The sequence below is a fragment of the Nothobranchius furzeri genome, chromosome 15 (genome assembly GCF_043380555.1).
Source record: "Nothobranchius furzeri strain GRZ-AD chromosome 15, NfurGRZ-RIMD1, whole genome shotgun sequence".
NCBI classification, from domain to species: Eukaryota; Metazoa; Chordata; class Actinopteri; order Cyprinodontiformes; family Nothobranchiidae; genus Nothobranchius; species Nothobranchius furzeri.
Genome location: NC_091755.1, coordinates 3,466,211 through 3,491,004, shown reverse-complemented (window position 1 = coordinate 3,491,004; position 24,794 = coordinate 3,466,211). Strand labels below are relative to the sequence as shown.

At 38.6% G+C, this 24,794-nt stretch overlaps 1 protein-coding gene across 2 annotated transcripts in view; it reads left to right on the top strand.

Moving 5' to 3' along the window:
- LOC139063366 (uncharacterized) overlaps positions 1 to 24,579 on the top strand; it is a 33,567-nt gene extending 8,988 nt beyond the window's left edge. Inside the window, exons 2-8 of one of the 2 annotated variants that reach the window (XM_070545090.1) lie at positions 6,273 to 6,365; positions 10,738 to 10,845; positions 12,644 to 12,705; positions 14,464 to 16,333; positions 17,844 to 17,930; positions 22,432 to 22,485; positions 22,686 to 24,579. In XM_070545090.1, the coding sequence (XP_070401191.1) occupies positions 6,273 to 6,365; positions 10,738 to 10,845; positions 12,644 to 12,705; positions 14,464 to 16,333; positions 17,844 to 17,930; positions 22,432 to 22,485; positions 22,686 to 22,912 (2,501 nt within the window). In that variant the 3' untranslated portion in view covers positions 22,913 to 24,579. Of the gene's footprint in view, positions 1 to 6,027; positions 6,366 to 10,737; positions 10,846 to 12,643; positions 12,706 to 14,463; positions 16,334 to 17,843; positions 17,931 to 22,431; positions 22,486 to 22,685 lie in introns of those variants that run through there. The other variant, XM_070545091.1, reaches the window with a different exon arrangement.
- Positions 24,580 to 24,794: the final 215 nt, after the last annotated feature.

Here is a 24,794-nt window from a genome sequence, read left to right as displayed (position 1 = left end):
CTGATATGTCAGGCAGTTTTTGGGCCAAGTACATGCCATCACTGGCTTCTCCGGTGCAGGGCAAAATAGTCCCTTCTGGCAGAGTGACAGTAAGTCCCGTAGGACCACACAAAATGGTGGCTCCTAATTTGATGAGGAGGTCTCTTCCTAGTAAGTTGACTGGAACTGTTGGTGAACAGACGAAGCTGTGAAGTACTGTCTGGTTTCCCACCGTAGTTGGGAGTGGCAGGGAGAAAGGCAGAGTTTGTTGTTCCCCAGAGAAGCCCGTAACTGAGATAGTGCGCGTAGATGTCTTAGAGGGCGGTACAGTTTGCATGGTGGAGCAGGTGGCACCAGTGTCAACCAGAAATGGTTGATGTTGTCCATCTACAGTTATTGACAGCAGGGGGTCTGCCGTGGCTCCCTGACCGTCGGAGTTTCTCTGTGGGGCGTCCTATTGTCTTGGACCACCCTCCCACTGTTCCCAGCCCATCATTGGCATCTGGGTGTGGGGTCCGGTAGGCCCTCCTTGTCCTGAAAAGGTGCCTCTGCCTCGACCTTCCTTCTGTGGGCTGTATGGCAAGGGGCAGTTCCTGTACCAATGTCCAGGTTGACCACAGTTAAAGCAAATGTCTTGTGCACGTGGTCCCCCTTTGCTGCCTACTGGCCTCCACTGTCCCCTTCCCCTGAAACCGCCTCTGGTTCGACCAGCAAAAGGTGGTCGCTGGGCAGCATATGGGTTGGGTGTGTTTACATATGGGCCTGAATATTGTGGCTGTGGCTGTGGCTGTGGCTGCCCTGAATATGGTGGCTGCGGCTGCCAAGCTATAGGTGAAACCTGATCAGGAAGTGTCTGCTGTGGTGGGGGTGTGGCTGTGGACGCAACCATTTGTTTCTTAACCTTGTCCCCCTTTTCACCTAAAGTCTTTTTTGCAGCTTGTAATTGGACCCTGAGCAATTGTTTTTGTAAATCTTCTAAGTTATCAGAGTCTTTTTCTTCCTTCACCTGCATTTTATTAAGGTTAAAAATAAGATGTTTTTTCCATTTGCTAAAATCACAATCTTGCAAATCAGGGTTATCTTCCATCTTCTGAGTCACCGAATCAGGGACTCCTTTCAGGACTGCATTTTTAAACCACATGCTGCTCGTGCCCCGTTTGGATGGGTGTTGGCCAGTTTGGGCCACCCAGGTGTCAATGGCTTGGTTCAGGTAAATTGAAGGGTTTTGTTTAGCATCCCATTTAAATTTGCACATTGAGCTGCTATCTTTCAGTGGAAACATCTTTCTGACAGCTGGGCCTAATTGGGCTATCACTCTACCGAGAGGTACAGAATTAGGATCACGAGTTGTGCCAGCATCCTTTTCTAAGGCCTCCGCCTGTGAGCGTGACGTGCATCTAGTGATTGCCGCTCTGAAGTCTCCCAATGCAAGATCCTGTCCAGCAGTGAGGGTGTCAAAGTCTGAAAGCCAAGTGTTTCCGCCCTCCTGTATGTCTGGTAATTTATCTATTAAAGCCTGTATGTCCCCAAGGGAATACGGCTGATAGACTTTCTGGGCGTTGGGTTTATTCTGCACCAGGGGTAATTGGTAAGTGGGTGGTCCCATGGACCTAGTGTGTCTTCTTTCTGGCTCTGGGGATGGAGGGAGGGAAAGCTGATCCCCTTCTCCCCCAAACTCTTCCTTATTGGGCGGCTCTTGCCATTCTTCCTCTGGGAGAGATTTATGACCCTGACTGGCTGCTGGAGGGGGATCAGATGATTCATGTCCCACCAGAACCATTTTAACCACTACACTTTTATTAGGGTCTTCCTGCTCTTCACCTTTTAGCTGGGAGGATGAAAAAATTGGTGTTTGCTTTTGTTCAGGTGCTATAGGCCACACTGGTGGGCAGTTTGCCCAAGGCGCTGGAGGGGGAGCATGGGAGCTCATACCCATGTTGTAATCAGGAGCAACCAGGCCCTGACTGAAGTAGGGAGTAGTGAACTGTTTCTGTGAGTTATCTATTTCCTGACGTTTAGCTCTTAATTCGAACGGCGCAGCTGGGTTGCTCGCAGACGGAATGCTGTTTAATGTTTCATTGCTTCTCAGATAAGAATTGTGTGTCTCAGGGGCTGTTGGACTGACTTTAACGTCTGATCCTGAGGTCATAGTTACACTTGACCACTCACTCTCATTATCAAGTGGGACTTCAGGCTGAATGTCCAATGTACCGCTTGTAACTTTAATTAATGGATACATTCCAGCTGTCGGAGCAGTAGAAGAGTAAGGAGGTGGATGCTCCTTTTTTACGCGCTTCATATTAGGTCTGGCGGTGTTCCATAACATTATCCACTGCATGTATTTACTCACACGAGCTGCCTGCTCGTCAACCTCACTTTTTGCTTTTTTCTTTGACAGCATTCCAGCTCCCCTCAGATTCTCTGCAGCCTTCTGTCCTTTTTCTCTCGCTTCTGCAGCTTTAACTTCCCAAATCTTGCTCCAATTTCCTCTGCTGTTAATATCTGTTCCTTTTTCCTTCATCGCCTTTTCTGCTGACTTTCTCAATAAAACCTTATTTCTCGTAGCTTCAGCCGGGCTGTTTGTCAAATTTATCACAGTCTCCATACAAGCTAATTGTTCTCCCCGTGTACTCAGAATGTCATCAGACCCCCATCCATCATTCTCCGTTTCACAAACATGTTCTTTTTCCATCATTCTGTTAGTATGTTGTATGTTGCTGACTTTTGGTGACAATTTGGACTGACGAGGGGTTTAGCCCATAGGGGGCTCTAGCTCACCAGTATTGATTAGTGAGACAGCACCAATGACCTCTGTGGTATTTCCTTCTTCAACCTGTGTTTCAGGTGAGGAAATCTTGCCTAGAGCATCCACGAGGGCGCGCTGTATTTCTCTCACTTACACATACAATTTGTTAGTACAGTTCATTCATTCATTACCCATCTTTAACTGCGGAGCGTGTGATGATTTCCGCTTATTCAACTAATCTCTATTAGTTGTGATATGAAAAATCTATGTGCTTTTACACTTATTCTTACTATCTGCTCTGTAAGTGCAGATGATATGTTTGCTTAAGCCTAAAGAGACTTATTTACTCTCATTTGGAGTTTATTCTGTCTCTTTTATTATGTAATTCAAGTTAATCAGTCAGCTCCATCTGTTTTACCGACAAAGCTGATTGAGACTTGACATTCATTCAGCGTGTTTTCTAACTATAGTGTGTGTTTTGTGTCAAAAAATACAGTTTCATATCCACATTGCTTATTTCATGCAGAAACAGCCAAAAAACATTGCTCATTTACGCAGAAACAGCCAAAAGCACTGCTCTCTTCACGCAGAAGCAGTCAAAAACATTTATCATCTTATGCAAAAACAGTTACCTCAGAACATTTTTCTCATCTCATGCAAAAGGCCCTTGACCTTTAAAATCCAGGGAGCTCTCTTTAGCCTCCCCTTCCCTTAACACAAAAACCAGGTCCTTGACCTTAAAATCCAGGGAGCTCTCTTTAGCCTCCCCTTCCCTTAACATAAAACCAGGTCCTTGACCTGTAGAATTTTAGGCTTCCCACACCTATGGACTCCAACCAAGCATTATATAACCTCGTTATATATTCTATTCACTCGTCAGCAAATAGTGTGGTCAGCCACGACCTGGAAAATGGAACTTTAGGGCTATTCTATTAGCCCTGGGTCACCATCCCTTCTTCTGTACTATTTCCTTTTCTCATTTACTCATTAAACCATTAGAAAAATCCTCATTTCATTTCACCATTAAACCATTACAAAAAAATCTCTTATTCTTTCTGCACTTGTCTCCACTTTCTTCTCCAACTATTATTTTAGGACCACAGCTACTGTGATTCTGGACACAAATGTTTTGGATAAATCCAATGAGCAGATTTTAGATAATAGGCTCTGCTTACCTTATTTCCACCGCGGTGTTTTTGTGCCAAGATCTGTTCGCTGGGTCAGTGGGTCGAATCGTCCTCCAAAAAACTCCTTTTTCTTCAAAAAGAAAAAATCCTGTTCGTGACGCCAAATTTGTTGGTCTCTCTTCCGTTAGACCAAGCACGGGTACGGAGTAGATGGAGTTAAACACCTTTAAAGTTGACAGAACGAGGAGACAAATGATCAGAAGTCCATTCACTGTTTCGCCGCTCGAGAGGGGGAGAGCCGTTCTGCAGCAAGTCCCGCGACCTGCTCTTGCCAGATGCTTCGGACAGACTCTCGCCGTTCTGCTGAAACGGCTGATTTTTATTGAAGATTACAGGAATGTTACATACGCAGTTTGCCATGTACATACGTCAATGATTATGACAGGTGAAAATAACAGCCTTGTTAGCGGACAGTCTAGAACATTCATCCTTGAAAGTATCAGGAACATCGTGATACATTTATGACAGGAGAAGATACATTCACGGTGCGGAGAGGCACTGAGTGGAGATGGAATGTGTACACTCCTTTCTCTGGTGCAGGAAAAGATACACAGCTATTAATCTTTGTGTGGAGGCCTTGAGTATCTGAGTGAGTTTCCATAGCATAAAATGAGCTTATAAGGTAAATATATATATATTGCCTTGTTAGGCAGGATCTAACATGTCACAAGAACTTGTAATTATAAGATGAGCAGAAACATCTCCCTTTTGGAGTTCCTGCAGCTGTTTTAAGAGCTTGTGCAGGAGAGAAACACAGAGAGGCCTTTAACAGTATAACATGGTCCCATAATAAAAAGAGTAGCATGTAAGAATGAATAATAAAAGAGCTTATATGAGAGTTACATATATTTTCAGGACACATATTTGTTGTGAGTGGATGGTTCGAACTTGCAGCTGAGTGGAAAAGAAACAGATCTCAAGGAGGGAACACATATCGACATAACACCTGCAGCTGCAGGACTGGGTTGTCTGCTCAGGAGAGCTTCCAGCGTCTCTTGTCTATGGCGCTTTTTACTGCATGTTTCACTTTCTCTCCGAGGGCATTTAGGCTCCTTGTGTGGAAAAATGGTCAGTACAACATTTAGTTTCAGCCTTCGCTTATACCCAGCCACTCCGGTGAAATATTTAAGTAGTTGTGGCTAAGTATAAGCCTCATAAGCATCAGGAGAAAAATGTTGGATCTTTCCTCTTCTTGTCAGTAGGAAAGCTGTGTCAACTCACATCACTCCCCATGCTGCCTTTTGACTGGAAATTGCGTCCAAAAGCAGCGGCATTTTTACCAACTAATTATTACGGTAAGCGCGTAAACAAACACTAGCATCAATAGCTAATCTTCCGAGTTTAACCAATATACATCATCGCCCCAGAGTGCATTGTGTGCGGAAAAAAAATCACATCCTAGGTATGTTAAAATATGTACTAAATATTGTAGATTTCTAAATAAATGGCAATATTTTTTGTGTTTCTTACAACATATTATGGTGCAACAAGAAATTGTGGCTGATTAGGACATACATGTCCTTTTAAAATCATTGGTGAAATATTGCTAATTAATCATAATAATACCAAATGTTAACAAAAAAGGCAAGTTATATAGATTAACATTGATACATATTTATGATACGAAAATCTACAAATATAATTGTATTTTGAATTTATTCAAATTTCTTTTTTATTCTCTGACCCAAATGTGATGCTGTGGCACAAAGACGGTGTTAGAAGTAGATTTTATGGACAAAAAGTCTGACTTGATTTCAGAAAAAGCTAATTTTAAAATATTTCTAAAAAAAAATAATCAGAAAAGATAAAAAATGTGTGCTTTTTATATTTATGTTTTAATTATGTTGTCACTGCTCTGTTTGGATTCAACACAATTTACACTCACCTTAAGGATTTTTAGGAATACCTGTTCAACTTCTCCTTAATGCAATTATCTAATCAACCAATCACATGACAGTTGCTTCAATGCATTTAGGGGTGTGGTCCTGGTGAAGACAATCTCCTGAACTCCAAACCGAATGTCAGAATGTGAAAGAGAGGTGATTTAAGCCATTGTGAGCGTGGCATGGTTGTTGGTGCCAAACGGGCCGGTCTGAGTATTTCACATTCTACTCAGTTACTGGGATTTTCACCCACAACCATTTCTAGGGTTTACAAAGAATGGTGTGAACAGTCTTAGGTTTATTTGCTTAAACAAAATTATAACTTGTGTTTTAAGAGCGTAACATGTTTTAAATTAAATTATTTATCATCAGTTTCATTCATTTTAATAATGTACTAAGCAGGAAACAGAACAACCGGTGTACAGTTTTTGATAAAGTTACATTTGTAATTAACATACTGACATATTTTTCCTGTAGTTTTCATTACACAACTTTGTGGAGAAAGCAGAGGAAGGAAGAGAAACAGAGATGCAGTGACCAGAGGAGTTAGACAGAGAGAAAGACGAAGAGGTAAGAATCTTGAATCTTCAAAGACAGTTCAGCCAGTTTTTCTTGCATATGGACTTCAAATGTACAAACACTGAAATTAATATCCTCGAAAAGTCTTTTTTTGTCTGGGTTTGATCATGTCTGATTAATTTCTTTAGTTTATCTGACTTAAAATACTAACTATGATGTTTCATAATCTTTAGCAGAACTTAAGGACATGTAATTATGATTATAATTCCATCACCAAAGAGGATATATTATGATTCATTTTTGTTTTAATAGTTCTATTGTCTATACAAAGCATGTTGATTTAGGACTTTGCATAAAGTTCCTTAAATCTCACATAAAGTGGGGTTATTGTATTATTTGTAGCTACAACTTTTTTTCAGTGGGAAAACAAGCCTTTGCTGGCCATATCCAACCAACCCCCAGGAGATGGGGTGTTTGCCAAAGGAACAATGGCAGAATATCTTTAAATCAGTCCTCAAATATTGGCTGGTCCATTCCAGTCGGCCCACCTTGCATGGCCAAGTTTTCTTCTCGGCAATGTGGCTGAATCTGGGCATGTTCAAAACGATGCGCAAAGGTGTCTGTGAGCATTGTTGCTTTTGGTAACTGATTCGAAGCACACTGCTTCCTACTAGTGCTGCTACGATTTGTCGATTTATGTTAATGTAGTTAGCAGATGCTTTTGTCCAACAACTTGACATCACTCACGAAGAGGAGGGAACAAGAAGTGGACAGTAGAGAGGGGGGACGGGTGCAGGGAGGGTGCTAGTTTAGAAGATGCTCTCTGAAGAGCAGGGTCTTCAGGAGTTCCTTGAAAATTGAAAAGGAAGCCTCTGTTCTTGTAGTGCTTGGAAGGTCATTCCACATTTGTGGAACGATGCATGAGAAGAGTCTGGATTGTCCTGAGCGTGGTGTAGGCACTGCTAGCCGACGATCCTGTGATGACCGGAGCGGCCGGGCCGAGACGTAAGTCTTTGCAAGAGGATTCAGGTAGATGGGAGCCGTACCATCTCGGACTTTGTATGCTAGTGTTAGCAATTTGAATTTGATGCATGCTGCTAGCGTTAGCCAGTGGAGCTCATTGAACAGAGAGGTGACGTGTGCTCTTTTTGGCTGATTGAAGACCAGACGCGCCGCTGCGTTCTGGACCATTTGAAGAGGTCTCAAAGTACAGCCTGGAAGACCAGTTAGAAGGGCATTGCAGTAATCGAGGTGGGAGATGACAGTAGATTGCACCAGGAGCTGGGTGGCATGTTGTGTTAGGTATGGTCTGATCTTTCATATGTTATACAGCGCAAAGCGGCATGAACGAGCAACAGAGGCAACATGATCTTTAAAGCTCAGGTGTTCATCAAACACAACACCCAGATTTGGAACTGCCTTTGAAGGAGCCAGAGATAGGAAGTCATTTTGGATTGAGATATTGTGCTGTATGGATGGTTTTGCTGGGATGACAAGTAGTTCAGTTTTAGAGAGGTTGAGTTGGAGATGGTGGGATTTCATCCATTTTGATATGTCAGAGAGACAGTTTGATATTCGTGTAGAGACAGTGTGGTCGTCTGGTGGAAATGACAGATAGAGCTGGGTGTCGTCTGCATAGCAGTGGTAGGAGAAGCCATGTGATCGAATGATCTCACCCAGACTGGAGTAGAGACTGGAGGGTATCATTTAGCCAAGGGTGCGACTGACGACATGACGATTTGTCATGATGACGTCGACAAACGAAATTGTCGACAATAAATGTAATAGTCAATGTCATCATTTATTCTACGAAGCACTATTTTTTTTATTAATCTTGTTAATTAAACAGAGGTGCACTGTTCTCGGGTATGATGCCCATGCTTCACACCTGTGTGTGTGGGTCTTACGACACCCACACATTTTCTAATGAATAGGTTAAACACTCACGTTTCACAGTTTCAAACAGCAACAACAGTTTGGTCCCCCAGCGATGCGCTTGCTGTTTTGCCCTCTCTCTTTGGTCACTAAAACCCATACCTTGACACACCTTTATGTCAGAACTCCATTTGATTTAGCCATTGGTTTCATTATTGACTTGAATTTCTACAACTGCTTTGCATTGTTCAAGTGGTAAAAAACATGCTTTCTTATCACAAACTCTCACAGCAAGCTCATCCTCATACTGCAGCTTTTTTTTTTTTTAGCTCAAACGCATTCTGGCACTCAAGTAGCTAAATCAAGTATAAATGTGCACCACACCTGCATATACATAAACTCAGAGGTTTTATATTGATATCAAAGACATGTGCAGACTTAGCCTTGTTCTCTGTTTCAATTTTAAAAAAAGATATATTGGAAAAAGTTAACAAAACATGGAGCTTAAGTTTTTATTTTCAAAGTTAGATAAGGCAAAACTGATTTAATTGATTTTGGATCGATTTCATATAAATTTTGCAATCAAACCAGGTCTGCAGACACTTCCGGGTACAAAGTCGTTGTAAAATATATTACAGTTTAAATAATTTACAAAGCAAAAAATCTACTTCTTCTACCAAACGCACAAAAACCTTATAACCCTCCCACTGTCCTAATGGGTGTGACCCCGCGAGGACCACCTCACCCCTGCCACGTGGACCTCAAGGGATAAACCATCAACCCTGCTCAATGGTCAACTGTCCTCGTGGGGTCACACCCATTAAGGTTGGTCTATGCTTGACGCGTCCGCGCGGTCCGCGCGGCGAAATTGCGTCATTTTAACAACCACGCCCCTCCACCGCGTCTCCGCATGGCCCAAATTTTCCGCAGGAAGATTTCTAACCACACGGACGGTCGGACGCGGAAAAACATGGCGGACCGGCAAGAACTAGTATGGCAGAGGTTCGTAAATACAGACATTTGTATGATTCAGCTCTCAAAGATCACCGGGATCAACATGTTATTCTTGGAGAGAAATAGCTCGCACTGTCGGAAAAGACAAGGACGCTGTTAAAAAATGCTGGAATGCCATGTTGTAAACAACAGTAATTTTTACTTCTACTATGGTGTAGTGTTGGATGCATGCCGTAGAGCTCCATGCTGCCCCCTACAGTTTGGGAGAATATTGGCTCACCGCAGAGACAAGCCGCACAAACCATAAACGCTGCAAGTTGTGAAGCGCGTTCCATCCGCGAGCCGCGTCACCAAGCGGAAAGTGAATGCGTCAAGCATAAACCAAGCTTTAGGACAGTGGGAGGGTTAAAGAGAGCGATTGTATGTTTAGAAGTAGGCCTGGGACAAATTTTGCTGGACGATATATTGTCCAACAAATTATTGACGATAAACTATATTTTTGTCAACATTATCGTGACCAATATAACCTCTTATGTAATGTTAAAAGCCGTAGCATTTGGCTTTGCAATAAGGCTTCCTCTCAGAGACACAAAGATTGTCAATAACTGACAGGATGCTTCACTGCATTCATTTCATCCTGCCTAGTCACTAAGGCATCCAAATGTAGAGACTGATGCACAGAGTGAACCCTCTTGTCATCCAGCATCTTTGGAGGTAAGAAGGAAAACACATAAATGCAGGCAAAAGGCAATATATTGAGGCTGGAAAAATTATTGAGTTCATTTTCATCCATCATACGATTAATTGATTTATTGATCATCATCCCAGCCCTATTTAGAAAGCAAAATAACATGAGACAACCATGTGTATGTACCACACAAAAAGTATGAGCATTTTGATCCATGGAATGGTATGGTAGAACAGCATAGAGAAAAACTATTGTACATTTAAAAAAACTATAAAAATGACATTATTGGGAAATTTACTAATTAGAAGAAGAAAAATGATATGGTATTAAGTGTTTGACAGAAATAGTAATCACAAACATTGAGCTTGTTTATGATGCAAGTGTGAATGTGTATTTGAGTTTTTGCAAAAGGAGTGATAAAATTTTGATGTAAAAGGCAAGGAAAAGCTATCTAAATTCTGTATTTTCCTTTTGTTTATGACTTTAGAATGTTTCAATGTTCTGATTTGAATAAGAAAACAGCGGTATCTAGTCTTATCACCTCTGACTAGCTAACAGTAGCACGACTCTTATCATTGAATGTGTTTGCTCTGCAGTATTGATTTATTGTTGTTTATTTCTACAAATAACACAAGCCAGAAGCAATTCTGCCATTGTATGGCATTGCTAATGCTAACGCGTAGATTCAAGTAGCTGACACATTCTCTACTCTCTCCTGGACACTAAAGCTTCTCTCGTTATGAGCCAAGATGGGTGAGACCATGAATGTATTTAGTTTGTCCTATCAAGACCTATCAATCTTTTCGACTCCTGTTGGCAGCTATTGCGAAAAATACATGTCAAAAGACATATTTCATGTAAAGCCTGCATGTTATACTCAAAGTGATCATCTTTTTATCCTTTTAGAGTGCAAGAACCACAACACTGAGAACGTCCAGATATCCTCATTAAACAAATGTTCATTGTGCCATGGACCATATTCACCACTGAAGTGGTGGGGACTTCAATGTAAAGGTTAGTTAAAACTGATTTTTGTTTATCTGACACTGCGTATCAAAATACTTTAATTGTTGATGTAATTTGTTTAAATTTTAAGCAATCTTAACCAAAGGTAATGCCATCTTACCTCTTTTTGAGGAAACTAGTTACAGGTGCGTTTGACTATATCTAGCTGCAATGCTTCAACTTTGCACACCCACTCAGGCTCTTTCCTCACCAGATAGGTCTGGTCATTGTTGACGAATATCTTTGTCTGGTATTGGCTTATTCAGATTGAGAAGAAGAATATTGATTCTTTGATGAAGATCCAGTGAAAGAAAGTAACGCTACATTTTTGCTGCACCCAACAACAGAGTCTGTGCCAGATTTGAAGCTTATTTAGGTTTTTTCACTGTGTTTGGGACATAGTGGATGTAGAAAGGATGGTAAAAACATTACCAATGGTATAAGACAGAGCAGGAATTTAAAAAAATGTTGTGGCGACAGATACATTATTCATTTCATTTCATTTATTTATAAAGCCCCTTCTGCGACCAATGCAGATGCCCAAGGTGCTGAACAAAACACAATAAAAACATAAAACCATCAGAATAAAATATAACAATCGTAAAACCAGCATAAAATCAATCAAAAGAGGAGAGTAAAAGCAAAAAATAAAATTCAGAAAAAGATCGGGGCATCGAAACCGGGTAAAATATGCTAATTATGTATGGAAGTGAAAAAGTGCAACATCATCATTTAAAATTTTTTAAAATTCAAATATTATTAATTTTTGAAATAAAAATACATTTGTAAAAGGATGTTACATCTATATGTATGACAACACAAAAAATATGATGAAAATTTCATAATATGTAAAATTGGGAGGAACGTCCGTAAAAGTTGAGCAGCCTGATGACATCATAATATGTAAATTAGGACATAGAATTTTCTACAGTCAGAAAATTTGGGACATACTATAAAATTTTTCTAATTTACAATAGTCTCTTACCATTCTCAAGCTACAGCATTCTGAAATATTGGATTTTTTTTTTTACCTCTAGCACCCAGTGAGTCTTAGATTTTTCTGGGCATCCCAAGGACCAAGGTTTTCACGTCAAGTGGATTATGAACATAAACAGAAACAGATTTGATTCCAAACAAAACAACATGACCTGTAACTCTCATCAAACCACATTAACTAGCATTCCGAATAGCAAGCAGCTAACCCATACCTTGCTATTGTTACTTGCTAAGTTTCCTTGGTTAATGTGCAACTCTAATCAGTTTTCAAGCAGGTCTTTTGAGAATTTTTTTCCACAGAAATATTCTGTTTCTTCTTATAACTTTGGAAAATTAAGTACAAATATTTCTAAATCTGAGTTTATGAGAGGCCTAAACAGCCCCGAATTAAAGTTGGTAGACAAAGAATGCAACATTACATCCTTTTTACACAACAGTCAAATAAATATTTAAACTTTTTTATGCAATGGCTTTTGCTTGCTATTTGTGTTAATTCAAACAAACACTATCTATCTGCACCTCTGTTAAATTAGAGAAACCATTGTGGCCAATGAGTCAAAAATTTCACCCACCCTGGCATCTGGGATTACTTAGTTTTGTGAAATGGCTCTAACAATTTCATTGAGTTTATTCTTGTAATAATTATTATAAAAAAACTTTGACAATATTGATTAAAATTATATTAATAATAAATAAATTTATATATATTACATAATCAATAATTATGTATTTTAGTATTTGATTTTTCCTTGTTTCTATTTAAGGAAGTCGAATTTACTGAAAGAAGTGTTTTTTTATTTTGTTTTGACAGTGTGCAATACAGTATGGCATTCCTATTGTTTTGAGAGAACATTTAAAGGTCAAAATATTTTGGTAAGTACCTCTTAATATCTTTCATGTAGTCTACATAGAATTTATATGCTTTCAAAATATTTCACTTAAAATGACCAATTAAAAACATAGGACTAGGTTCACAAATCAATGTATACTGAATTTGATCTGGTTTTTGATGGCTTCAATGGGATTTAGATTTTTTGTGAAATAACATTAGTCTCTACAGGTTTCTTTTAACATATATCAATTTTGGAGTACTTTGTAATGGGGCTGGGCGATATAGCGATATTTTAAAAATATCGATATAATTTTTAAACAAGATACGAGATGACTTTATATATTTATATCGATATAACTGGTCAAACAGCTATGCTAGTGATTAGTCGCTATGCTAGCGACATGTTTGTTCCATCTCTAAGCGGCTATTGCGTGCATTCTCGCAAGTTTGCTCAATCTGAGAGCCTCTGGGTAAATGTGCTGGTCTAAAATTTGCATTTGGCGTCCTGGTTTTTAATTATTTGGAGACGTTCAACGCCAATGGGGTTCTTTTTATCCATCCTGCTTGTGTGGAGAGAGGAGCCAAACACCTTCCTCCCGTGTAATCAGGAAACATCTACATATAGCCGGAGTGGCCAAATTACCTCAAACATATTGTAAGGGTCTGAATAGTAAACTATAGGGTTAATGTTTTATTTTGAAGGCAATAATAAAAGAGCAACAAGAGACTCTGAGTCATTACAGTCATTAATATGAGCCAATACTGTTAGATTCCATCAATTCAGTTCAATTTATTTATATAGCGCCAAATCACGACAAGAGTCATCTCAAGGCACTTCACATAATAAACATTCCAATTCAGGTCAGTTCATTAAGCCAATCAGAAATAATGTTTCCTATATAAGGAACCCAGCAAATTCCATCAAGTCACTGACTACTGTCAGTGACTATACAGCAATCCTCATACTAAGCAAGCATATAGCGACAGTGGAGAGGAAAACTCCCTTTTAACAGGAAGAAACCTCCAGAGGATCCTGGCTCAATATAAGCAGCCATCTACCACGACTCACTGGGGATTCGCCCTAATAACTAATAACTCCACGGTGCATGACCCATGTGATCTTCAGTAGAAGCAATTACATCATCATAAATTTAGTTTAAAATGATAGATAATTTTTTCTCTAGAAAAGAAATATACGACTTGGCCCACCTCTAGAAGACATTTAAATAATTGGACAATAATTATAAATATACAATTAAAAAGTGCCTGTGGGACATTTGATACACCTCTAACTCTCAATTGTGTGTGTGTGTGTGTGTGTGTTAACAGACAGCTGTACCAGAGAATAGGCACTAAGGTTGAAGTTTGACAAGAATCAATACATTTTTATGCATTTAATCTACTGATGTATGTTTATATTTTCTGTTCGCAGCTTGAAGTGAGTTAACATGTAAATATTTTACAGAAGGAAAAATATCAAGATATATATCATATATCAGAATTCAGCAAAAATATATCGAGATATAAGTTTTGGTCCATATCGACCACCCCTACTTTGTAATATCATTCCATACAATGTGGCAATAAGTTCCTTTTTTTAACTTTTCAGAAAATGTAAGTTTCATCACATTGTACATTGTATTTTATTCTACTGCAATTACAACACTACAAGATTCTGTGAATAATTTGGGATATAAGCTACAAAGACAAGGATAGAAAAGAGAACTTCCAGTAACTAAGCTCTAGTTTATGCTTTTATTTGACCTATTTTATATAATTTTACTTTCTATTTTGTTCAGGATAAAAATGAAACAACTGACAAGGAAACAGATGAAGAAACAGATGATGGTTCAGATGACCGTGATCCAGACTATGTTCCCAATCCAGAGAGTGAAGAAGAAGAAATAAGCCCAAGCCCAATGCTACTTGCTGCATCACCATCAACACCTAAAATTTTAACTGAAGAACACAGTCATTTGGCTGAAAATCAAAAACCCTCTTCAGACAGAATTTCAGAGAAAGATGATACAAAATCACTAGCAAAAGGTCAAAATTTTTGTTTTGTTTGTAAGCAGGGTCACTTCAAAATTGCAAGACATTTTAAAACCCATGAGAAAGAAGACAGAGATATTGCTAAAGCTCTTAGTTTTCCCTCTGGCTCAAAAAAAAGAAAGGAATTGTTGGAGAAACTACGAAATCGGGGAAACTTTATGTACAACAGTGAAATTTTGACAAAAGGAAAGGGTTCACTTAAAGTTAAGCGATCAGCAAAGGGTGATGGTACATATGAATATTGCATCCACTGCAAAGGAATGTTTCTCCGAAAAGAGTTGTGGAGACACATGAGAAGATGCTCCAGCAAGACAGAAGAAGAGCACATAGGAAGAAAGCGTGTGCTTGGCTTAGCATCCCTTATGAAGTCAAGTTGTTCTGAGACTGTTGAAAGTAATGTCCTGAAGTTGCTGAGTCGAATGCAAGATGATGACATTGCTAGTGTTGTTCGCAATGACTTTTGCCTTTTGCGATTTATAGAATCTTTATACAGCAGACATGGCCACGACCAGTCAAAACACGACTACATTCGGCAAAAATCCCGTGAACTAGGAAGGTTTTTGATAACACTTAGAAAAATCTCCCCAATTGTGAACCTCGAGAAAGCTCTGAAACCTGAACATTTTTTGACTGTAATAGAGGCAGTTAAACAAACAGCAGGCTTTGACAAGGCAAAGAACAACTACAAAACTCCAAGTCTTGCATTAAAAATTGGACACTCCCTCTTAAAAGTTAGTGACTTAATTCACTGCCATGCTCTTATGACTGCAGATGAACCTCTAATCAAGTCATCAGAAGCTTTCCAAAAGCTTTATCAGTCAAAGTGGTCAGAATATATTTCATGCTCTGCCTTAACTACAATGAGCGATCTCAATTACAATAACGCTGTCAAGTTACCACTCACTCAAGATGTGGCTAAACTACACAAGTATCTTGACAAATTGACAGAGTCAGCAATAAAAGATTTAAAAGCTGACGCAAACGCAACCAACTATTCAATACTAGCAAAAACAACATTGACAAAGATAATCCTCTTCAATAGAAGGCGTGTTGGAGAGGTGTCAAAGATGAAACTCACCAACTTTATGGACCGAAACCGTTCTAGCACCCAGGAAAAAATGGGTCTCTCGGAATATGAGCAAAAGCTCTGCAGTTACTTTGAACGTGTGGAGCTGAAAGGAAAGAGAGGAAGAAAAGTGGCAGTGCTCTTAACACCAGAAATGACCAGAGCTGTCGAGTTGATGGTGACAAAACGAAAGGAATGTGGCATTCCAGATGACAACACTTACCTGTTTGCGGTACCAAAGTGCCTAACATATTACAGAGGACATGATGCACTGAGAACGCTTTCAGAGCAGTGTGGTGCTAAGAAGCCAGAGTACTTACGATCCACTCAGCTACGAAAGGAGATTGCTACAACTTCTCAAATTCTGAACCTAAAGGACAATGAACTTGACCAGCTTGCAGATTTCTTGGGACATGACATATCCGTGCATAGACAATTCTACCGACTGTCTGAGCCAACAGTTCAGAGTGCCAAGATTTCAAAGTTGCTTCTTGCATTGGAGAAGGGAAGGCTGCGGGAGCTCAAAGGAAAAACTCTTGATGATATTGAAGGTAATTACTTTAAATTGGTTGCCTGTGCTTTAAAACAAAACAGCTATTTTATACTGATTAACCCAGATAATTTTATTAGCAATCCTCCTATTGGTTATCCTCCCATTGGTTATCAGCAGTGTCTCAGGCGGTAGAGCAGGTTATGCAGTAAGGAAGGTTGTAAGTTAATCCCAGTTCTCAGCAGAGAATGCCACATTTGTGTCCTTAGGATTAATACTTAATTCAACTTGCCTTCTGGTGATTATCAGAGGGACCGTCTGTGCCAAATGCTCGGCAGGACTCTCCTTCGTCATTGTGCCTCAGGGCAGCTGTGGCTACTATGTAGCTCATCACCACCAGGATCTGAATATGTGTGTGTGTGAATGGGTGGATGGCTGATGGTGTTGTGAAGCGCCTTGGGGGTTGTAGAACCCTAAAAGGCACTATACAAATCCAGGCCATTTACCATTTATCAGCTTGAAATATTTTTGTTGTAAAATTTGCATGAATCATATATACTATTCCAAATTGTTGAGAGTTGGGACAGGCTCTTAGTGGCTGAGAGCTGTTATCAGGTTATTGCCATCTGTGCTTTTAACTAGAATAGCAAAGCTACCCAAGACCCTTTACTACTAATCAGTCATTCACCCATTGACATGATGGTGGTGATGAGTTATATCATAGTCTCAGCTGCCCTGACGTACACAGACAAAAGTAGGGCTGCCGTACAATAGCGCCACCAATCCCTCCAATCACCACCAACAGGCAAAGTGGGTGAAGCTTCTTGCCCAAGGACAACACTGCAACAGATGGACCACAACCTTCTGGTTACAGGTTGAGCACTTAAGAACGCTGCCAGAGTCACTAAAACTACATCAAATGCTTTGAGGACAGCTTAGTGGAGTTTTGGAGTTATCAAGCCAAAGCTCAGGTCAGAGTCTTAAGGCCCAAACAAACCTGGTCCCAACATTAGGACCACTGTCTTCTTGCAGTTCACAGAGCTTCTCTGTGACCCTGCAGGAAGATTCTTTACTCCGTGCAGACCGACAAGGAAGCACAGGTTTGTGTCAAGTGGGAGCAGAGCTCGTTGCTGCCACCAGCAACAAGGTGTAGGAGGCAAAAACATACGCTTTGGCTCAGTTGTGGGTGCCCTTGATCAGACATCTTGCCTTTCTGAGCAGGCCCTGTGAGGGAATCGGTTTGTCCAAATGGGAAGCTCTGTCTCGGTCTGGGACGCTGGAGATGGTCAGCCACAAATGTCTCTGAGCCACCACAGTTGAGGTCATAGCTCTACCCAGGGAGACAGCAATGCCACGGATTTAGTCTGTTGTCTTCCGCACCTTGTTTATGAGTAGGAGTGGGGTCAGCAGGTTGTTGGGTGGAATGCAGGCTCCGAGATGATGCACATTGCTTGTATATGGTGGGTGGGGCAATCTCTGCGTGTCTTTAAAACCTTAAAATTATGTTCACATGGATTTCTATTTTATGGGAGTACACAACTAACACATACAACTAAACTTTTTCGGTGCAGAATTCTCAGACAAAGATGAAGATGAAAGTGAAGATGGCAATTCGTCTTCCGATAATGAATCACAAGCAGCTCCAGGATACGTTGCTGGTATGATCTTTTATTTATTCTAATTCACATATTCACATTTATTGATGACATTCAATTGGACATCTTCTTTAAACCTGAAACCCAAGCTGCAGCTGTTCAAAGCTGGCTTAGACTCTATTAAACCTGTTCTACACCAGCTTAGATTCTATTAAAAACTGTTCCACACTGGCTTAGACTCTATTAAACCTAATCTACACCAGCTTAGATTCTATTAAAAACTGTTCCACACTGGCTTAGACTCTTAAGCTGTTCCACACTGGCTTGGACTCAATTAAACATGTTCAATACTGGCTTAGACTCTATTAAAACTGTTCTACTCTGCCTTAGACTCTAATAAAACTGTTCAACACTGGCTTAGACTCACTTAAAATAGTTTAACTCCGGCATAGACTCTTAGAACTGTTCCACACTGGCTTAGACTCTATTAAAACTGTTCTCCTCTAGCTTAGACTCTATTAAAACTGTTCTACTCTAGCTTAGACTATTAAATCTGGTCAACACTGGCTTAGACTCTATTAAAACTGTTCTACTCTAGCTTAGACTCTATTAAATCGTATCAGCGCTGGCTTAGACTCTATTAAAACTGTTCTACTCTGGCTTAGACTCTACTAAATCTGGTCAACACTAGCTTAGACTCTATTAAAACTGTTCTACTCTGGCTTAGACTCTACTAAATCTGGTCAACACTAGCTTAGACTCTATTAAAACGGTTCTACTCTGGCTTAGACTCTATTAAATCTGGTCAACACTGGCTTAGACTCTATTAAATCTGGTCAACACTGGCTTTGACTCAATTAAAACTGTTCTACTCTGATTTAGACTCAATTAAACCTGTTTTATTCTGGTTTTGACTCTACTAAACTTGTTCTACACTGGCTTAGATTCTATTAAAAACTGTTCCACACTGGCTTAGACTCTTTTAAGCTGTTCCACACTGGCTTGTGAATTAAACACATTTCAAATTTACATATTTTTTGTAACATTTAATTTACACATCGTTTATTACATGTCCACCTCAGTGGACAGCGTGCATTCTGAACATGAAATATGTCGGCTTGACTTACTGCAGTCCAAATGGAGGGGCTCAAGTGCAATAAAGTCTTCAACAGCTGTGCTTAATAGCAAAAATAAATAAATAACAATTTTGAGTACCTGTCCACTGTAGTGACCGTTATGCATCAAAGGGTTAAAACTGGTCAACACTGGCTTAGACTCTATTAAATCTGTTCTACTCTAGCTTAGACTCTATTAAAACTGTTCTACTCTGGCTTAGACTCTATTAAAACTGTTCTCCTCTAGCTTAGACTCTATTAAAACTGTTCTACTCTAGCTTAGACTCCGTTAAAACTGTTCTACTCTGGCTTAGACTCACTTAAAATAGTTTAACTCCAGCATAAAACTGTTCCACACTGGCCTAGACTCTATTTAAACAGTTCTACTCTAGCTTAGTCTCTATTAAAACTGTTCCACTCTAGCTTTGACTCCATTAAAACTGTTCTACTCTGGCTTAGACTCCAATAAAGTGTTCTACTCTGGCTTAGACTCTATTAAAACTGTTCTACTCTGGCTTAGACTCAATTAAAACTGTTCTCCTCTAGCTTAGACTCTATTAAAACTGTTCTACTCTAGCTTAGACTCCATTAAAACTGTTCTACTCTAGCTTAGACTCTATTAAAACTGTTCTATTCTAGCTTAGACTCTAATAAAAGTGTTCTACTCTGGTTTAGACTCTATTAAAACTGTTCTATTCTAGCTTAGACTCTAATAAAAGTGTTCTACTCTGGCTTAGACTCTATTAAAAGTGTTCTCCTCTAGCTTAGACTCTATTAAAACTGTTCTACTCTAGCTTAGACTCCATTAAAACTGTTCTACTCTAGCTTAGACTCTATTAAAACTGTTCTATTCTAGCTTAGACTCTAATAAAACTGTTCTACTCTGGCTTAGACTCTATTAAAACTGTTCTCCTCTAGCTTAGACTCCATTAAAACTGTTCTACTCTAGCTTAGACTCCATTAAAACTGTTCTACTCTAGCTTAGACTCTATTAAAACTGTTCTATTCTAGCTTAGACTCTAATAAAAGTGTTCTACTCTGGCTTAGACTCTATTAAAACTGTTCTACTCTAGCTTAGACTCCATTAAAACTGTTCTACTCTAGCTTAGACTCCATTAAAACTGTTCTACTCTAGCTTAGACTCTATTAAAACTGTTCTATTCTAGCTTAGACTCTAATAAAAGTGTTCTACTCTAGCTTAGACTATTAAAACTGTTCTACTCTGGCTTAGACTCTAATAAAACTGTTCTACTCTGGCTTAGACTCCATTTAAACTGTTCTACTCTAGCTTAGACTCTATTAAAACTGTTCTATTCTAGCTTAGACTCTAATAAAAGTGTTCTACTCTAGCTTAGACTATTAAAACTGTTCTACTCTGGCTTAGACTCTAATAAAACTGTTCTACTCTGGCTTAGACTCTATTAAAACTGTTCTACTCTAGCTTAGACTCCATTAAAACTGTTCTACTCTAGCTTAGACTCCATTAAAACTGTTCTACTCTAGCTTAGACTCTATTAAAACTGTTCTACTCTAGCTTAGACTCTATTAAAACTGTTCTATTCTAGCTTAGACTCTAATAAAAGTGTTCTACTCTGGCTTAGACTCCATTAAAACTGTTCTTCTCTAGCTTAGACTCCATTAAAACTGTTCTACTCTGGCTTAAACTCTATTAATCCTATTCAATACTAGCTTAGACTCTATTAAAACTGTTCTCCTCTAGCTTAGTTTCTATTAAAACTGTTCTACTCTAGCTTAGACTCCATTAAAACTGTTCTACTCTAGCTTAGACTCTATTAAAACTGTTCTATTCTAGCTTAGACTCTAATAAAAGTGTTCTACTCTAGCTTAGACTCCATTAAAACTGTTCTACTCTAGCTTAGACTCCATTAAAACTGTTCTACTCTGGCTTAAACTCTATTAATCCTATTCAATACTAGCTTAGACTCCATTAAAACTGTTCTATTCTAGCTTAGACTCTAATAAAAGTGTTCTACTCTGGCTTAGACTCCATTAAAACTGTTCTCCTCTAGCTTAGACTCTATTAAAACTGTTCTACTCTGGCTTAAACTCTATTAATCCTATTCAATACTAGCTTAGACTCTATTAAAACTGTTCTACTCTGCCTTAGACTCTATTAACACTGTTCTACTCTGGCTTAGACTCTAATAAAACTGTTGAACACTGGCTTAGACTCACTTAAAATAGTTTAACTGGCATACACTATTAAATCTGGTCAACACTGGCTTAGACTCTATTAAAACTGTTCACACTGGCTTAGACTATTTAAACAGTTCTACTTTAGCTTAGACTCTATTAAAACTGTTCTACTCTGGCTTAGACTCTATTAAATCTGGTCAACACTGGCTTAGACTATTAAAACTGTTCTAACTCTAGCTTAGACTCTATTAAAACTGTTCCACACTGGCTTAGACTCTATTAAAACTGTTCTACTCTAGCTTAGACTATTAAAACTGTTCTACTCTGGCTTAGACTCTAACAAAAGTATTCTACTCTGATTTAGACTCAATTAAACCTGTTTTATTCTGCCTTTGACTCTACTAAACTTGTTCTACACTGGCTTAGATTATATTAAACCTGTTCTACACCAGCTTAGATTCTATTAAAAACTGTTCCACACTGGCTTAGACTCTTTTAAACTGTTCCACACTGGCTTTGACTCTATTAAATCTTGTCATTACTGGCTTAGAGTCTATTAAACCTATTCTACACCAGCTTACATTCTATTAAAAACTGTTCCACACCAGTTTCGACTCTTTTAAGCTGTTCCACACTGGCTTCAGCTCAATTAAATCTGGTCAACACTGACTTAGACTCTATTAAACCTGTTCTACACCAGCTCATATTCTATTAAAAACTGTTCCACACCGGCTTAGACTCTTAAACTTTTCTACACTGGCTTTGACTATTAAATCTGGTCAACACTGGCTTAGAGTCTATTAAACCTATTCTACACCAGCTTAGATTCTATTAAAAACTGTTCCACACCAGTTTAGACTCAAACTTTTCCACACTGGCTTCCACTCTATTAAATCTGTTCAACCCTGGCTTAGACTCTATTAAAACTCGCTGTCACCATCTTGTTCTACTATGTCACATTTTGCCACCCATCAAACCGATACAGCACTATGATTAGCCCACCAAAGTGCACAAATTATAGCACTGTATCGGATTTCAAAAGTTAAAGTATCCTTGAAAACAGGCTGGATACCACACCTCTTGTAATGCGGTTATCTACTCTTGCCCTATAGATTCCAGAGTACTTCAGCCATATGTGGAAAGTTCTTGATTTAAAATCTGTGATCTGGCTGGGAAAAGGTTTATTGACTAGTCTTGGCTAAAAAGTAGTCCCAGTAGTAGTTCAGTTTGTGGAGAAACTTTTTTATTAAAAGTTGTCTTGCATTAACTAACACAACCCTTGTCTCCCCCAGTTTCAGAGTCATCTGAGATGGACTTCAGTTCATCTGTTGGAACATCATCCAAAGGTAACAAATGTTTACAATGAATTTAGTTTACATTTTAGCAAAGGTTTTGACAATCGAATTTAAAGTTTAAAATCGTGCTTTAAATTTATTTAATTATTACAGCTAAGAAAATGTGTGCACCTAATTGTTTATCTGTTAGATTGTAATTTGGTTCTTGGGAAGACAATCGTCATAAATCTTTGTCTCTTTTTGGTTTTCAGTCACCATCCGACGTAAAATGGCATATACACGGAGGCCATGGAGCACCAGGGAAGTCAGTGCTGTTATGAAGCACTTTAAAACTCACATAATAAAATCCAAGTTGGCAACAAAAGGAGAATGCGAATTTTGCAAAACAAGTGAGCCAGTTTTGCAAGGGCGTACATGGCAAAACATCAGGGATTTTGTGAGAAACAAAGGACTTGCCTCAAAGCATAAATTTACCTAACTCGACAGTGGACTATTTCTAAGGTTTTTGTTGCCGTTCATTGCATGAGCCACCACTGCTGGTGAGGTAAATTTAGGATATTGTTATAAGCACTTCACACACAAACTGTTAAAATAATTTGTTCACTGTTTTTCAGTCTGTTTATGCAAGTTTTGTTCAGTTGTTTTAACTTCAATTAGTGACAAATTAATAGAAAAAAATTAAATTTTGCCTCAAATGTTGGGAATGATTTTGTAAATAGAGATATTTATTAAATGCAGATTTCTTTCTGATATATAAAATAATTAACAGTAATTTTTATTGCTATTGCACTTTTAAAATTCTTTCATTGTCTTTTCGTCCTTTGTTAAATAAAAAAAGTTTTAATAATTGAAGTTGCTTGTTTATTATTTTAAAAGTATATATTGTTTAACCATTTGATGGTTAGCTTGAAAGACTACAGAACTTTACATTTTTACATGCTGTGGTGCCATTTTTTGGAGTATTTCACCTTTATATACATCAATACAACCCTTATATTCTAAATTTTAATTATATAAATGTAAAATGTTCATAGCAACAAAATATTTTACTAAAAAATGTAATTATCTATAGAGAAATTGAAAATCGTTTTTGTTTTTGCACACATTTTTCATTATACAGAAATTCCACAGCTTTATCCCTCAAAATTGTCAATAGAAAAAAGTTTCACACAATCCTTTCAAACAACCACAAATTTATTTGAAGTGCTTCCATAAAATAGTTTCTGAGATACACTCATTTATATAAACTAACAAAAACGAACATAAATCATAATAATCTGCAGGACTCTAACATAATAATGTTGAATATTTGCAGCTAATTTTTCAGTAGTATATAGTTTCCTTTTCTCTCACTAATAATAACAACAATAATAAAGAATATTGCGTGAATATATACGTGAGGGAACTGAAAGTGAAACTTAAACATCATCCGGCGCTGTAATGGCGTCAAGTGCTTCACGGAGGGAGGATGTACTGTTTGTATGAGGGATAGTTTTTGCAAAGCAAAAACAGCATAAAAAACTGATTCAACTAGACAAACGAGAAACATAATCCCTCCATTGTATCCTTGGTCTTCCTTTAGGTCTCCTGGTGGTAACTATGATCTCATTATTTTGGTCACTATCCAAAGCTTACGACAGTAGGTGAGGGTAGAAACCTAGACTTCCCACTGTAGATGCAGGACCAATCTGCCAATTCATCTTGCACATTAGTTTTGCCTTGCTTGTACCCATCTTTAGTGGTGCTTCAGCGCCTCTTAATTGTATCCCAGCACCACTAAAACTTATAATTTACTACATATATTTCAAACACATCACACACCCTGCACCTAAAAGGGTTTGATCCTGCTCGTCTTGGCTCTGAGCGCTTTTGACTGCTCAGTGATGTTTGAACTGGAAGGCGTGGTCTTTCCACAACTTGTATGTTTCTTCTCTGACCTCTTTGTATTTGAAATGTGTCATGGCCTTACAATGTCTGAAAAGTCCCTGTAAACCATGAAGTAGCCAAGAGTTGTATATTTTTATAAACAGACCTCATAAACCCTTATTGTCTCCACAAGCCACCATCTTGTCATGACCTCGTAAGTCTGTGAAATGTCATATGTGAAATGTATGTATGTTCTGAAAGTATTGTTTTATTTTTCAAGTGAGGTTTTTCTTTTATAGATAAAATTAAATTTTTTGACATACTTTATATGTTGAAAAGATGCAGGGAAAGATGTGTCCCTGTAAACCACCCATATGTCATAGTGGTGTCATAAACCATATATGCATGTATGTGTGTGTGTGTGTGTGTGTGTGTGTCTGTGTGTGAAACAAATAAAGATAAATATAGCTAGTGCGGCCACGAGCGGTCGTGCA